A 17,590-nucleotide genomic window follows, 5' to 3' on the forward strand; every position below is an offset into this window, starting at 1 on the left:
CTTGCTGCTTTCTATATTTATTATTTATTTTGCTTCAATCTCTTACTATTATTATTTAGCATTATTATTTCTCTATGTTTTTTTTGACAAAAGTAATAAAAAAAAGGAAATTTTGTACCACTTTCCTACGCTAATTACCTTCATATTATCCGCTATTTGCGCCCTTCCCCACGCCCATGTGCACTCCACACAGGTTTCGGGCTTACGGCCTTCGGAGGCATGCGGCTACAGATCCCCCCTCGGACGATGATTCCTCTTGTAATAATCTACCTGAACCCGTCCTTGATGAACCTGCGTCATCTATGATGGAGATTGAGAACGATAATTGTGCACCTGCCCGCAAACTAGGGGCAGAGTACGTGCCTAACACTATTATAAAAAATTGTATCGACAATGACAATTGAATACACGCGGAGAACTCTTGGATATTCTTCAAATCACCATCCTTCGAGTTCTGCCTTGAAGACTTGCTAGGCAAGCTTGGTGAGGAAAGCTAGGTTGGAATCTCTAGCTTTTCTGAACCCTAAACCCTAAACCCCCCAAGGCTCGAGGCTTACAAATTTCAGACCAGTTCACCGAGTGCACCTTCCTTGTGTTGTCATCGTGGCCCCATAGAAAGTTCTTGCAAATCCTATCTATTTCGTTGCACGTGTTAACTGGTAATGCCATGGCTTGCATGGTGTAAGTTGGGACCGTGGCCAGCGAGGATTGAACTAGCACCCTCCTTCCTGCCATACTGAGGGAATTAGCTTTTCAGGCCGCTAATTTTCTTCTCATTTTATCAATGACATACGTGAAGGTGTTTTTTGAGACCCTCTTTTGGAACATTGGAATGCCAAGATAGGACCCCAGGTTGTCGGAAATTGGCATATTCAATCTCTCCCCAATACTTCTTTTGATGCATGCATCAAAGGAGCTACTAAAGTTATTCAAGTAGTCCATTATGATTTTGGCCTGTCTCTCCATCCCTTCACCAAATAGCATCAGGTCATCTACGAAGAAAAGGTGCGAGATACCAATGCCTCCTCTGGAGATGCGAATTGGTTTCCAATGGCCTGTATTGACCTTGCTTTGAATTTCATATGCCAGTCTTTTCATAACCAGATTGAATAGATAAGGCGCCAGTGGATCTCCCTAGCGGAGCTCACGACCCAGCCTGAAGGATGGGAGTCGCCCCCCCATTCCAAAGAATTGAGATCTCGCTTTCCCGTAAGGAGTAGAGGATCAAGTTGATGATTCTAGTAGGGAACCCAAACTCAATTAGGGTGGTTTCAAGGAAAGACCAAGAAACACAGTCATAGGCTTTTTGAAGATCCACTTTCACAATCATGCAGCCTTTCTTTCCCTTCTTGTTGTTCATAGAGTGGACCACCTCCTAGGTCAAAATCACATTGTCCATGGTAGAGCGCCCCGGAAGAAAACTGTTTTGATGGGGCCCAATAAGTTTGCACATAATAGGCCTTAATCGGTTAACCAGGACTTTAGAAATCACTTTGAAAGCAACATTTAGGAGTGTGTTCAGTCTGAAATCAGCTGCTGTTTCAGGAATGTCTTTCTTAGGAATTAGTGTCATATGGGCTTGTAGGAGGAACCTATTGAGCGAACTGTTACTCAACACCCCATTAACCATGTTCGTCAGCGCAGGGCCTATGTTGTCCCATCAATGCTGGTAAAATACTGCTGGGATCCCATCCGGCCCATGACTCCCAAATTTCTTCATGCCAAAGACCGCCTTTTTCACTTCCTCAATAGTGGTTCCACGGGTCAAATTTTCTGCTTGATTCCTGGTGATTTTGAGGGAAGGATCAACATGCACCAGGTTAGAATATGCATTCTCTTAGCTCCTACAAAATAGGGATGAAAAGTAATCAGTGATATGGTTAGACAAGAAAGATAGATCATCTGTCCAGGCACCCTGAATTTTAAGGAACCTAACACGATTCTTGTTTCTTCTGATGAGGGCTGAATTGTGGTAAAAAGGGTGTTCCTATCACCCTCTCTAATCCAGTCCATTCTTGATTTTTGGAACCAAAATGCTTCTTCTTGATCAAGGACGTCGTTGAGCTCCGATGTCAGCTGCCTCTCAAGGGTTTGAAGCTCTCTAGAATAACAGTAATTGTTGGCGCGCTGGATCCCATGAATTCGGTCCTCAAGCCGTTTCTTCCCCTTAAAAATATTACCAAAAACATTTCGGTTCCACTCCATACTTTTCTAAGTAACTCTTGTAATGATTTCATCAAAAAGGACACGCTGCATTTGCCGTAGCTTCTTCCTAGATGAGTTTATAATCATCTCTAGACAGCCAAGCTGCCTCAAAGCGAACTGGACGAAGGCTCCTATCCGGCGGACTGACCGCCTCATCGATAAAAAGGATGGAATTGTGGTCTGAATACAAGCGTGGGAGGGCCACTACTTTCGCTTCTGGGAAAACCAATTGAGATTGAATATTCCACAATACTCTATCAAGTCTTCTCAACTGACGTACTCTGTTCCCCGAAAACCTGCACCAAGTAAATTTTGATCCCAAGGCCCCGGATCAATGAGGCCACAATCACTATAAGCATCCACAAATTTCTGACAATGGTGAAAGTTCACCGACGAACTGCCCCATTATACTTCCTCAGTAGCAATGTCATTAAAGTCCCTAAGGATAATCCAAGGGCCCTGAATTAACCTCGAAAAAGCCTTATAGTTATCCCAAAACCTGCACTTGGCAAGAATGTTAGGACGAACATAACCAAAAGTGATAAAATAGTCCTCAAGTTGATTCTTCACTTTGGTGTGAATGGCTTGGGAGTTATGATTAAGGATTTCCAGGTCAATATGGCCCTGCCTCCAGAAGAGAAGGAGGCCACCCGCAAAACCTAACGGATCAACTAAAAAATGATTATTGTAGTCTAATTTAGAGGCTAGCTGAATCATATTGTCCGCCTTAGTAGACCGAATCTCCAAGAGGCATAGGGTATCGGCCTTAGAAGTGGTCAGGAGATCCTTAACGTGGTTCCCGACACGGCGATTGACGATGCCCCTGCAATTCCAGGAAATAATCATCATTGAGAAGTAACGGGGGGAGAGGAAGTTTGGCGACCGCCTTCCCTAAGCGTAAAATGCGACGACGAACCAACATCAAAGGTGTGTTGATTCTCGGAACCGAAAGTCATAGGCGCAGTATGCGACTCACCAAACTGAAACAGACCATTGGTCTCTAAATTCCCAAACTAGGCATTGGGCAAGGGTGCCGAGTGGCGATTCGCAGAATCACCTCTTCCAGATCCTCTCTTGTTCCTCACAACCGTCTGCAAACCACCACGGCTCCTCCCATTAAACATGGAAGTTTGGCGGTTACCAACAAGGTTCTCCGTCGGTTTGGGCGGAGGAAGAGGACAAGAGGTCTAGGTCGGCGTAGGCAAGGAGGAAGACTTACCTTTGGAGTTTTCCCCAGGCTCTTTGGTTTTCTTCCCTTTCGCTTTTGATCTACGAGTAGTTTCCTCATTGTCTTTCTCCCCAGCCAGAACATTGAACTGGTTGTTGTTTCTTTGTGGCGCCGAATCTTTATGGCGTGTCTGACGTTGATTCGTACTGGGGTTATTTGGTTTGGTTTTTCTGGTCACCAACATCCAGGACCCATACCTTACTTTGTTGGTGTTCGACTCGGTAGGCGGTGGAGGAGTAACCTGCTGCGGTTCGCCCTTCTGCTCTGGAGAAGGTGACGGAGCAAGTGTGGTGTTCCGATCCATGGTGGCTTTCTCTAGCGATACGACTTTGGCGTGAGGGCACTCCTGTTCCCGATGCCCTACTACGCCGCATCCAAAACAGACCACATAGAGGCTCTCGTACTCGACAACTTGCATCTTGTTCATTACCCATATCTCGGAGATAAGAGGCTTGTTGAGATCAACCGTGACAACAACACGAGCAAATTTTTCTCTCTCCCTAACAATTGTAGTGCGATCTAACTAGAGAGGTTTCCCCACATTTTCCAGTATGCTTTTTATCGCCTCATCTCTGAAGTACTCGACCGGCAAATCTGGTATTCTAACCCACACAACCATCTTTGTGATTTTCGCCGTTTTAGGTCTAAACTCTAGCTCCCACCGTTGAGTAGCAAGGTAGTTGTCGAAGATCTTCCACGGTCCATCAAGAAGAACGTGGAGATAGTCTTGCTTGTTCTCAAAGCGAGCAACAAAACAATTGTGTCCAATATCCATAAGGTTAAAGCGCCCTTGGATCCCCCATACAGAAGGGAGACGGTGATTAAGAACGTTAAAGCTCATGTGCTTACCTAGATATTTCACTATAATCGCGAGGCGCCACTCACGACACCATTCTCGTCGGAGAGCTTTGGGAACGTGACTCTTGGTTGTCCATCGGAAGGCTCCTGGTGATCCATTTCATATGCTGATTCTAGAGCCGTCAAAACGAGCTTAGCCCGCCGGGCTAGCCCGCCCCACCCCGCCAAAAGGGCGGGGCGAGCTCGTATGTTACAAGATCGTTTTAGGGCGGGCTTTTTATCCCGCACCCGCCTGGCCCGCGGGCTAGGCGGGGCAGGCTTGGCGGGGGCCCGCCAGCCCGCCTTTTTATTTTTTTTATTATGTTTAGTTTTAATTGGATTAGGATTAGTTTTAGTTTTATTGTTTTAATTCGCGCAGCCAGCCTCCAATCCCTAATTCCCTATACGCATTACGCAATTTCGCATTCGGCCATTCTCAAATCTCAATTTCTCTTGTCGCAAGTCGCATCTCCGGTCTCCCTCTATCGCCACTATCGAGTATCGATCGCGAGTCACGACTCCTCTCCCAGGGACGCAACCGACAACGGCGTCGTTCACTCCTTCGTCAATCGTCACTGACGTCCGTCGTCCAGCATCATTCAACAGGTAATTTAATTACTAATTTATTTTCTCTTTTCTGTTTATATATTAGTATATTACAGTGTGTTACTTTAATGTTTATATATTACTAATTTATTATATATAATACGGATTTCTACTTTTTTAGATTTACAGAATTATAATGTGTTGTGTGTATGTGTTTATAATTTACGTATTATTAATTTATTATATATATTTCAGTTTTTAAGATTTACATTGTGTTTATATATATGACTAATTGACTATGAATCTATAATATATTATAGCATATTTGACTATACATTGTATTTATATGTTGTGAGTATATAGTATACTAGTATGTTTGACAGTGTGTTAAACTTTATTGTTAGATTATTTGTGTATTGCTCGTGAGTCGTGATGGATTCTGTCTCTTTGAACCAAACTCCTGTGAACCAAACTAGTGATACTATTGACGGTGATGCTGTTGATGGAATGCCAGGATTGGATAGTACTACTACAAAGAAAGGTAAGTGTAAAGAACTTACCTCTGATGTGTGGAATTTTTTTACAAAGATTGGAATTGGTGAAGATGGTATTCAAAGGGCAAAATGCAATGGTTGTTTAAAAGAGTTTAAATCTGGGGGAAAACAATATGGAACTTCTACATTAAGGAGACATAGAGACATATGTAGAATGTTGATGTATCATGACCTTAGGCAAATGTTTGTTACTAATGAAGGCAAACTTGCATCTAGGAAAGTAGATCCAAATGTTGCTAGGGAGTTGTTAGCTTCTGCAGTCATTAAACATGATTTACCATTTTCATTTGTTGAGTATGATGGTATTAGAAAATGGCAGAAGTATTTGAATCCTGATGTGCCATGTATCTCTAGAAACACACTTGTATCTGACATTACCAAACTCTACTTTCAAGAAAAAGAGAAACTTAAACAAGTGTTGGCAAATATCAAAAATAGAATTTGTTTAACTTCTGATGTATGGACTGCATGAACTAGTGAAGGATATATTTGCTTAACTGGGCACTTTGTTGATGAGAATTGGAAATTGAATAGTAAGATACTTTGTTTTGCTAAGATGCCCCCACAACACACAGGAGTTGAATTAGCTGCAAAAATATATGAATTTTTTAAACAATGGGGAATTGAAAGAAAGGTGTTCTCTTTGACATTAGATAATGCATCTTGTAATGATACTATGCAAGACATTTTAAAGGAGCAATTATCTTTGCATGATAGTTTGATATGTGATGGAGATTTTTTTCCACATTCGTTGTTCAGCCCATATATTAAATCTCATTGTTCAAGAGGGGTTGAAAGTGGTTACTTCAGCTTTGCATAAAATTAGAGATTCTGTCAAATATGTGAAAGGTTCTGAGGGTAGGATGAAGAAGTTTGAAGAATGTATAAATGCAGTTGGTAACATTGATACTAGTATTGGTTTGAGATTGGATGTGGTTACTAGGTGGAACTCTACATATTTAATGTTGGAAAGTGCTATTAAGTATAAAAGGGCTTTTGCTTCTCTTCAATTGAATGATAGACATTATAAATTTTGCCCTTCAAATGAAGAATGGAAAAGAGGTGAGAAAATATGTGAGTTTCTTGAGCCATTTTATGAGGTGACAAATTTGATTTCTGGTACTTCCTATCCTACCTCAAATCTATATTTTATGCAAGTTTGGAAGATTGAAAGTATGTTGAAAGAAAATTTACAAAATGAAGATGTCTTGATAAGTGGAATGTGTAGAAAGATGTTTGACAAATTTGATAAATATTGGAGTGAATATAGCCTAGTGCTTGCATTTGGAGCTATTTTTGACCCAAGGATAAAGCTTGTATCATTGGAGCATTTATATGAGGAGGTTGAGAGTGATCCAATTAGAGTTCAAGAAATGATTTCACTTTTGAAGAGAAAGTTGAACAAGCTTTTTAGTGTTTATGCGAATATTACTACTCCACGTCCTTCCCAACCTCAAGTCACATCTTCAAGTATGCAAAGGGAAAGTTTAGGTAAATGTAAAGGAAAAAGAGCATTTGAAGTAAGTATTCTAAGTTCTAACACTTCAATTGATATATATTTTTTATATTTGAATTTGTGATTGTGATAACATGTTTAATGTTTTAAATTTTAATTTCTAACTAATGTAGGCAATTAAAAAGTATGATAGTCGAACTGTTAAGACTATTGGAAAGTCAGAATTGGAAATTTATTTAGAGGAGCCAAAACTTGAATATGCATACTATGAGGATTTGAATATCTTGGATTATTGAAAATAACGTATGCATAGATATCCTGCACTTGCATTGATGGCACGAGATGTTTTGGCTATCCCAATTATTACTGTTGCATCAGAGTCGGCATTCTCTATTGGTGCTCGTGTGCTCACCAAGTAAAGGAGTTGTACTTTGCCTGAAAAAGTGCAAGCTCTTACTTGCACAAGAAATTGGTTACATGGTTATGCTATAGGTAAGTTACTAGCTAAGTTATTATGTTTGTTTACAAAATAATGAAATATTGGATTACATTTTAGTTAGTTGATATTTTGGTGTATTATAAATTTGTAATTTATTTTTTATCTATCTTTTGTGTTGAATTTTTATGTAGATACTGAAGAAAGCTCAAGTTCAACATCAAATTTGTCTTGTGAAGATTCAAATGTTGTAAATCTTGATGATGAAAATGAAGAAGATGAAGAAGATGTGAACGTTGGAATGTTTGAATGAAGTAATGGATTTATGAACTTATGTAGTTAATTAGTTATGTCTTCTTTGAATTCTTGATTTAATGGTTTATGAACTTATTTAGTTATTTAGTATGGACTGTTTGGACTTTGGAGTCTATGACTAATTTGTCTTATTTACTTATTTTTAATGATTTGTGAACTTTTTACAACTATATATAATATGTTTAATATATTTCAATATTTAAGTATTTGTTTTTTGATTTATTAGATAAGTGGCTAAAAAGGTAACAAACTAACAATTAATGATTAACATAAGTACATAGCCACATTAGAGTTGATATTTTAGACACATAGTAAACAAACCAAAAAAGATTTTTTTTTTTTTAAAAAAAAAGGGCTTTGGCGGGCCCCCGCGGGCCTAAGGGGGGGCGGGGCGGGCTGCCCCTACTTAGGCCCGCTTTTAGGCGGGCTTTTTAGCCCGCCCCGCCACTTTGGCGGGCTTTGGCGAGGCGGGGCCCGCCAGCCCGCATTGACAGCTCTAGCTGATTCCAGTTCCGGTTCTTCAAAAGCCCACGCATGGGCGTCTGATCAAAGTGCTGATTTTCCAGACCATTAAAAGTCGGTTGCGCCGCTACTGTGTCTGCAAAAGTGCGTTTGGTAGCCCTGAACTTTTTCACTGAGCGATGGTTTGGGTCCCCATCGACCATCTAGTCATCCCCCGAAGAAGCTTCGGCTGTCGTTAGTGGCTGCGTCTCCATTCCTCGCCACCGGCCGCCGTAAACGGCTAGGGTAGGAAGGGGACTTACCTAAAATAAACGATATTAACGCTAGGAAATCATCTTATTCTTAGAGAGAATCAGACGACCTTTTTCAAATCGCTAATTGATCTTTAGGTTTTAGCTACTGTATGTTGTTACTTATCAGGAATTTTTCACTTTTCAGTACTAAACACATGCATATTGTATATTAAATGGTGATGTGCTTATGATGATTGAACATTTTAGAGTAGATGGACAAAAGCATGATTTAAATAGTGAAATTATTAACCCCATTATATTTTGTACAAGTGATAAAAATTTATCAGAATTCTTGATTATGAACTTTGTTGATGTAAATTGAAGAAGCACTATATATAACCCCCACATGGCAACATCGATTATATGTTGTATATCAAATGTAGGGTATGTAAGAATATATAATATTGAGATGAAGTATGAAATGAATGAATCTCTTCGTAGTTTGAGGTTACAAAAACACTATCGTATTAATTTTAGCATAGTTTGAACCGCGTTTACAACACATTATTGTAGTATTTAAAAATTTTGATGGCTTCTAGCTATTACCATGGATTACGGGAGATTTGAACACAGTCTTGTGCAGTTTGTCTCACGCGCATTTAGGACCAACAATGTGAATCTAGGAAAGTTATTACAAACTCTAAGTGTCCTCCGAAACATCCGGTAGGTTAGTCAACTAATGCGGCAAATAGTTTAAGTCGGATTATATTAAGCTATTGACGAGTCTTGAGGATTGGTGATATTAACCTCATCAAATTCAAACTTCAAAGGATGCATCGGATTTTATTAGTGATATTATATGATAGTAGTCATCCTTTGTAAAGAAAGTTATTAGGTAATTACATACGAAAGTTATTAGGTAAATACATACGTCTTATTCATCCTCTAATTTAATGATAGTTGATTAGGTAAGTTCATACGTAATAAGGACAATTAACTATACAATAGTGCGTTCTCGAAAAAAAAAAAAAAACTATAGAATAGTGCAACTTAAAGTATCCCTACATTAGTTTTCAAAAACAAAAAAAAAAAAAGTATCCCTGCATTTTTGTAATGTGGTAATATTTTTCTCGTGTTTCACGTTAGCTCTGCTTTACGGGTTGAACAGAAAAAGTTTGTGGAATTGGGTATAAAATATATAAAATAATTAATGAAGTTAATTATTATTTTATCTTAGGTTTATACGTGTCATTTTAGTTTTAGTCTTTTTTCATAATATCTCATGTTAGTCCTAGTATGTATTACTGTAACATTATCATTTTTGTCTTCTGTCAACAAACATGTTTAAATGACGCTAAATATGAGGGTATTATGTCTTTTTTTATACAAAGTGGGTTGATCCGTTATATTTTTATTTATTATTTTTTTTTAAAAAAATCCCTAATTCACGACTAGAGTCTCCTATTTTCTTCAATTGCAATTCACGCCTCTACATTAGAGCCACTACAATAGTACAACCTGAGCCTCTACAGTAGTAGAATGACACATATAAATCTATAAAAAAAAAATACACTTGAAACTGAATAGACTAAAATGTCCTCATATTTAACACCAGATTTGTTGACGGAGGACAAAAACTGATCATACCACAACAATATTATGACCAATATAGGATGTTCTGAAAAAAATAGAAAACTAAAAATGAAATCATCTGTAAATCTATGACAAAAATATAATTAACTCATAATAAATTTATCGAAAAATTGTATTTTTCGTCCTTAAGTTATATGGTAATTATGGAATTCGTCCCTAAATATTTGTTGTGTTCACTTTTCGCCCATAAGTTATCATTGGTGTTACATTTTTCGTCATTTTATTAACTTTTTGAGCTCACTTTTCGTCCATAAACTATACTAAAGTTGCAAATTTCGTCCATTATGTTTTAATTTGTTAGTAATGGGACAAAAAAAGCAACACTAATAATAACGTAGATATGAAATATGAGCATTGTCAACACTCAGAAACGAATTTTATAATTATTATATAATTTAGGGAGAAAAAGTGTAATTTTGTATATAGTATATTACTCGTACATTCTTCTTTCACTCTAATGTACGGGTTTAGACACAAGATCAAGAGACTGTCTACTCTAATTTAATAATAAAATTTCTGTGTTAGCTGAATTAGAGTGTTGTACTGGTATATGTAATATGATATCCAGCAGACCAAATAAATGCAAGACGTGAAGTCGATGGCTTTGGATGATGATTGAATTTTTCTCGCGTGCCGCTCGAGCGCTAACGAAGAAGCAACATAAAGAGAATACGGCCAAAGTCAATTCAATTAAATCATACAAATTAAAGGGTGCTGTAAAATTGCTAAATTCCACTTAGGAGAGCGCGGCAAATTATACTATAGACCAGGATCTTCCTTGCATGATAGGCTCTGATCTAAAAATTTCTGTATCTGTAGTTGATATATCCTGTACCTGTATTTGATTCTGTAATTTGTTTACATGTACAAAAATTATTAATTGTAGGTACAATATGTGCTAACTGAATATATATAATTTTTGTATTATGATTCACAATATAATGTAAATTCGGGTCCATGGTATAACAATTGGCATAAAGGGGCTGCAGAGCATAAGAGAAGAGATAAAAAGTTTTCCAAAAAAAAAAAAAACAAGAGGAGATAAAAAGAAAAAATTGGGATCTATCTATAAATAGGGGCTCTCTCCTTACTTGGAAAGCCACAACAACACAAACAAAAATTCCTCTCTCTGATCTCTGAAAAGTAAGAATAAACAAAAGATTTGGTGAAGATGTTGCTGGGAAAGCTGGTGGAGGCGCTGTCGCCGACGAAGAAGATAAAGGGGAGTGTGGTGCTGATGAGGAAGAACGTTCTGGACTTCAATGACTTCAATGCCTCTATCGTTGATAACCTCACCGATTTCCTTGGCCAGAAGGTGTCCTTAGAGCTCGTCAGCTCCGCTCAGGCTGATCTAGGTAACTTTATTTCCTCCTCTTTCTTCCATCTTTGTTTTATTTCCTGCCATGCCCTTTCTCTTTTATTTGGGTCTCCCTCCCTTTCTCAATGGTAAAAATGAAAAGAAACGTCAGGCAGTTCATACAAGCTTAGTTCACTGGTTCAGTAGATAGTATTTGAAAAAATCTATAAAAGTCCTGCGAGATTAACTTAATTGGTTCGACTGATCATCATAAAATCATATTCCAGTTGTAGTGTGAGGATTCAAATCCTATCACTGGGATTAAGGTCTCTTATGTGCTAAAATCTTATTTTAGCAGAGGTGTGTGGATTCAAATCCCACCACTCGGATCAAGGTTACTTATGTATATAGTATATAGGCAAAGTCTGGGTGAGAATTTAGAGATTGACCGAACAATTGTTGCTTTTGAATAGAGATTTTGAGAGTATATATTACTATATTAGTCTAACGTAAACTGAAAACTTAATAATGTTGCATTCATTTATGTGTTCACGTGCTTTTCTTAGTCTCACCTACCTCAGGACCTATAAATGCTTCTACATGCACCAGCCAACAGTTAATCATTAAAAGTTTTATAATGGAAAAAAAGGTGAATTCTTGGAGGAATTCAATTCTAAGTATACAGTACAAACCAAATGCCATTTGACTAGTAATATAAACCTTTCATATTGGTTTAGGTAAACTAACAACATTGGTTGGCTTGTTCATCAAGATTGGAACAAAAGAATCTCACGTCACAAACACATACGGAGTTTCATAAAGCATGCAGTACTTTTTTTTTTTTCTTTTTCCTTTTTTGTTTAAAAATATTATTTGACATAATTAATTAGTAATTTATGCATATAAAAACTTATAATACTGAATTAACTCACGCTAAATACAATAAAATTTAACACAATAGAATTTGTTTCAGCCATTAGTGATACCAATTATCAACCGTGTGGAATGGGGCTAAAAAAATTTCCCTTCCTCCAAGGGTCAAGATCTCTACAGACTAGTAAATGTGGAAAAATCTCCACCACAGCTAAAAAAGGGCCCCCCAGCCCACACATGTATCTATATCTATGTTCCAACAAGGAAAAGAGGCATTGGATAAGCCATAGCTTGTAAAATGTAACGTGAGGTGTTTATATATTAATATATTATAACCTTTTTGAGTGTCTTAATCAAATTGAAATAATGCTATTAGCACTACATACTCTTTTAACTTATTATTAGTGACAATGTTTAAAAATTTTAAGTGTGATTGTCTACTTGTAACTTTTGTCTTGAATTTGATATCCATTATTGTGTTCATATTTTTGTTATCTTATTATTAGATTCAAAAATATTTTAATAATCATAAAACTCATTACATTTTTTCATATATCAAAAAAAAAAAAAAGAAAAAAGAAGTCATTGTTTATACATTCAATATGTAATACACACACATATATAAATACACACATATGACATATGTATGTGTATATGTGTATATTATATAATTTATTTATTTTTATTCAAATTCTTATTTACTTTCAAACAATAATCTTTGTTATAAAACCATTACAGTTACTAAGAATTTAATTCTAATTACAATTCCAATTCCCATTTGATTTGTAAATCAAAAGCCCCTTACTTATTAATATGTGCATAAGAAAATGGAGTGTAAATTTTTTATTCTTCAAATTTCGAAGTTCTTTTCACATTATAGGAGGGGAAGATAAAAATTAATTTGAAAATCTCTTATATAAAATTTATTTATTTATAGTAAATTAAAAGAGGGTTTCTAAAATTGATGAATTGATAGTAATGATTATATGTTAATTTTATTAGATAGAGCCTATTTTTATTTGTTAATTGTAAAATTTGCGTGTCACTCTTTTTATTGGATAATCAAAATTTATATTAATATTAATTTAAAATTTAAAAATTAGTTAATAATGACTTTATTATTAATTAATAGTACAAGTAATATTTTATCTTTTCCTTCAAATATCCAAAGTTGTCCTATTGGTGAAGTCCGTCTTGTGATCCTAATTGATGAATGACCAAAATGAGGTAAATCAATCTAAAAGTTGGACTTAGAATCTTATAGTTACTAAACTAAGTATATGTTTTATACTTTATACCCCAACCACCATGATCGAACCTATAATCACCTATTTAGAATTAAAATCGAAATGCCATCATACAATACAAGGTAATTGGCAAATAATAATATATTTTAGTATGTATACAATATAATATTATAAATGAATTGAATTCAAGTATTGTTTTGAAATTACACTAGTTTAATATCTCTGCCGCCGCCATATTTTAAAATTGTATTAAAAAAATCTTAAAACTTATTGATTTTGCGGTATAATTATCAATATTTAATTAACATGATTGCAGTAGGTGCTAAATGCTAGTCGAACAATATAGTAGCGCTTAGTGCTTAGGTGGACTAAGCAGCGACTAGACGGCTAACTGAAAAAAAAAAAAAAAAAAAAAACAGTGTCGGACGCCTAAGCCTATTTTTGAAATAATGTTAATTAGACACTAAAATAAATAATTCCTTGTGAATAATTAAATTAAAATTTAAAATTTTAATATTTGCAGGAAATGGATTGAAAGGAAAACGCAGCAAGGCAGCATACTTGGACAACTGGGTGCTGAACAACACGCTTTTAGCCTCCGGCGAGTCGGCGTTCCAAATTGAGTTCGAATGGAGTGAAGATTTTGGGGTTCCGGAAGCATTCATCATCAAGAACAATCATCCCAATGAGTTCTACCTCAAAACCCTAACCCTTGAAGATGTTCCCAATCATGGCCAAGTCCATTTCGCTTGCTTCTCCTGGGTTTATCCCGCCAGTAAGTACAACTACGAGCGCATCTTCTTTTCAAACCAGGTACGCATTTTTTCTGCATTTTTTTTTGGAGTTGCCGTAATGTTCATCGGATTCGATGTTGATTTTCTTCATATTAGGTCAAATTTTGAATGGTATGCCTTTGCGATTAGCCTTAAATTTTTTCATTTCTTTTAATAAATAGAAACCGAGCATTTATAGAACCTTCAAAAAAAAAAAATTGATATCTGAGGAGCATGCATATGTGGTTCATTGTTCGAATTGTTCAATTTGGATACCAATATATATATATATATATATGTGTGTGTGTGTGTGTGTGTGTGTATATGTATATGTACTTTTCTCTAGTTTTCTTTTTGAATTATCATATACTCCGTATTCAAATTTGTGTTGAAGCGTGTGTTTAATGATTTCATTCAGTTTGATTTGGGTTTATCTTATTTGATTTCATGTCTTAATTCTTGTAGGCATATCTTCCAAGCCAAACACCTGCCCCGTTGAAGAAATATCGTGAGGAAGAATTAGTGAACTTGAGAGGAACAGGAACTGGCGAGCTTAAGGAATGGGACAGGGTGTACGACTATGCCTACTACAATGACTTGGGTGATCCAGACAAAGGTGCAGAATATGCCCGGCAAATCTTGGGTGGAAACTCAGAGTATCCTTATCCTCGACGAGGAAGGACAGGCAGAGCACCAACAAAAACTGGTAACACATACTCATAAATGTTGTCCATCTTTTGATCAGATTTAATTAAGTACCTTGATTTGAAGTTCCATTATCGCCTTGGCAGATCCTAATTCTGAGAGCAGAATTCCACTGATTACAAGCTTGGACATTTATGTTCCGAGGGATGAGAAATTTGGACACCTGAAATTGGCAGACTTTCTTACTTATGCATTGAAATCTGTTGCTCAGTTCCTTCTCCCTGAATTTGAGTCTCTGTTTGATTCCACCCCGACTGAGTTTGACAGCTTTCAAGATATACTTAATCTCTATGAAGGAGGGATCAAGCTGCCGCAAGGGCCTTTGCTTACGGCCATCGCAGATAACATTCCCATTGAGATGCTTAAAGAACTTATCCGAAGTGATGGGGAGGGACTCTTTAAATTCCCTACCCCACAGGTTATCCAACGTAAGCTTTAGTCCATTTCCTTATAGTGCCCTTTTCTTTCTCCTATAAGGCTATAAATGTCTTACTTCCTAAACGTGGATGATGCAATAGAGGATAAAACTGCATGGAGAACGGATGAAGAATTTGGAAGAGAAATGTTGGCTGGAGTGAACCCTGTCATCATCAGTCGCCTCCAAGTAAATTGACTTCACTAAATGATTTAAATTTCTTAGCGAAGGAAAATGAAACAAACGGAGTCTGAAGCTTAGGTTAAAGATTGATCCTTACATTGTTTAATTTTATAAATGTAGGAGTTCCCACCAAAAAGCAAACTGGACCCTACGGTTTATGGCAACCAAACCAGTACAATTACCAAAGAGCACATCCAGCAAAACTTAGATGGCCTTACAGTTGAGGAGGTAATTTCATTTTATTTGTTGCTTGCACTTATTTTCTACAATCAAATGGTAGTCTCTATCCATAAAATATTGAAATGTGTGATACATTTTTACAGGCGATCGCGAATAACCGGCTATTCATATTGAACCACCATGACACCCTTATGCCATATTTGAGGCGCATAAATACAACAAATAACAAGATATATGCCTCAAGAACCCTGCTTTTGTTGAACACAGATGGCACTTTGAAGCCTGTTGCAATTGAGCTCAGCTTGCCTAATCCACTTGGAGATAAATTTGGTGCTGATAGCAAAGTGTACACACCAGCTGAACAAGGGGTTGAAAAAGGGTTGTGGGAATTGGCTAAAGCTTATGTTGCAGTGAATGATTCTGGTGTTCATCAGCTGATCAGCCACTGGTATACATATTGCCTATTAAAAAAGAACTTTGTTATTGGATCTATTAACCATTCTTTACATTTTAGATTCTTAATGTTGAATGTCTATCACAGGTTGAACACACATGCAGTAATTGAGCCATTTGTGATAGCAACAAATAGGCAACTGAGCGCGCTTCACCCAATATATAAGCTTCTGCATCCCCATTTCCGTGACACAATGACTATCAATGCCTTGGCTAGACAGATCTTGATTAATGCTGGTGGAGTTCTTGAGAAAACAGTGTTTCCTGACAGATATGCAATGGAAATGTCTGCTGTAGTCTACAAGGACTGGGTTTTCCCTGATCAAGCACTCCCAACTGATCTTGTTAAGAGGTATGCCATGATTCCTGTATAAAGCATTGTCTTGTATCATTACCTTAACTTTGGAACCATAAACTCAATGGATGAATTGTAACAGAGAGGTTTCACTATTTACAATGATATGTCACTATGAAGCAACTAGTTGAACTTGTATAAGTTTTTCAACTTTGCTCTTAAGGCTTAACCAGTGTTGTAATATATTGCTATGAGTCATATGACACTGACAGTTACACAACTTGATGTTTCAGAGGTGTGGCTGTTGAGGACTCAAGTTCCCCAAACGGTGTTCGCTTACTAATTCAAGACTATCCATATGCTGTTGATGGGCTAGAAATATGGTCGTCCATCAAAACATGGGTACAAGACTACTGCAAGATCTATTACAAATCTGATGACGTGGTTCAGAAAGATACTGAACTGCAGGCCTGGTGGAAGGAGCTCAGAGAGCAAGGACATGGCGATTTGAAAGACAAGCCGTGGTGGCCAAAAATGCAGACAGTCCAGGAGCTGATCGACTCATGTACCATTATTATCTGGATAGCCTCTGCTCTTCATGCAGCAGTCAACTTTGGTCAATACCCTTATGCTGGTTACCTCCCTAACCGCCCTACATTGAGCCGCAGATTCATGCCTGTGCCTGGAACAGATGACTATAAGGAGCTTGAGGCTGATCCAGATAAGGTTTTCCTCAAAACAATCACTGCTCAGTTGCAGACTCTCCTTGGTGTTTCCCTTATTGAAATTCTGTCAAGGCATGCTTCGGATGAGGTGTACCTAGGGAAAAGAGAGTGCCCCGAGTGGACAAAGGACCAGGAAGCACTAGATGCATTTGCACGATTTGGAACAAAGCTCGGTGAAATCGAGGACAGCATAATGAAAATGAACACTGAGGGAAAACTGAAAAACAGGACAGGGCCTGTGAAAGTGCCATACACCCTACTCTTCCCTACAAGTGAAGCTGGTCTCACTGGCAAAGGCATTCCCAACAGTGTTTCCATCTAAAGCTTCTCAATTGAGTGTGATTTCATTTGGATGGTTGATATGTGTAGTGGTTTCGTATGAATAAATCTCCCTCCCGAAACCGTGTATGTTGGTGTGTGATTCATGTTAATAAATACCATCCTCTGCATTGTAATTTGTAATGTTGCATGAGTGAATATAAAAAATTCTCTTTCGTAAGGAATATCACAAATTGCTAT

General features: G+C 37.2%; 1 protein-coding gene across 1 annotated transcript; it reads left to right on the plus strand.

Moving 5' to 3' along the window:
- The first annotated feature begins 11,020 nt into the window (after positions 1-11,020).
- LOC116005581 (probable linoleate 9S-lipoxygenase 5) lies at positions 11,021-17,579 on the plus strand. The gene is made up of 9 exons (XM_031245815.1): positions 11,021-11,280; positions 13,866-14,155; positions 14,581-14,821; positions 14,907-15,248; positions 15,339-15,424; positions 15,539-15,646; positions 15,742-16,046; positions 16,140-16,403; positions 16,640-17,579. Exons 1-9 carry the CDS (start codon positions 11,097-11,099, stop codon positions 17,391-17,393), a joined length of 2,574 nt encoding a protein of 857 aa, XP_031101675.1. The 5' UTR covers positions 11,021-11,096; the 3' UTR covers positions 17,394-17,579.
- Positions 17,580-17,590: the final 11 nt, after the last annotated feature.

This window comes from Ipomoea triloba, chromosome 15 (assembly GCF_003576645.1).
Source record: "Ipomoea triloba cultivar NCNSP0323 chromosome 15, ASM357664v1".
NCBI lineage: Eukaryota > Viridiplantae > Streptophyta > Magnoliopsida > Solanales > Convolvulaceae > Ipomoea > Ipomoea triloba.

Coding starts and splice junctions, on each gene's coding strand:
- LOC116005581 (XM_031245815.1), top strand. CDS start 11,097: ATGTTGCTGGGAAAGCTGGTGGAGGCGCTGTCGCCGACGAAGAAGATA. Junction 11,281..13,865: donor CTCCGCTCAGGCTGATCTAG/GTAACTTTATTT, acceptor TAATATTTGCAG/GAAATGGATTGAAAGGAAAA. Junction 15,647..15,741: donor ATGGCCTTACAGTTGAGGAG/GTAATTTCATTT, acceptor ACATTTTTACAG/GCGATCGCGAATAACCGGCT.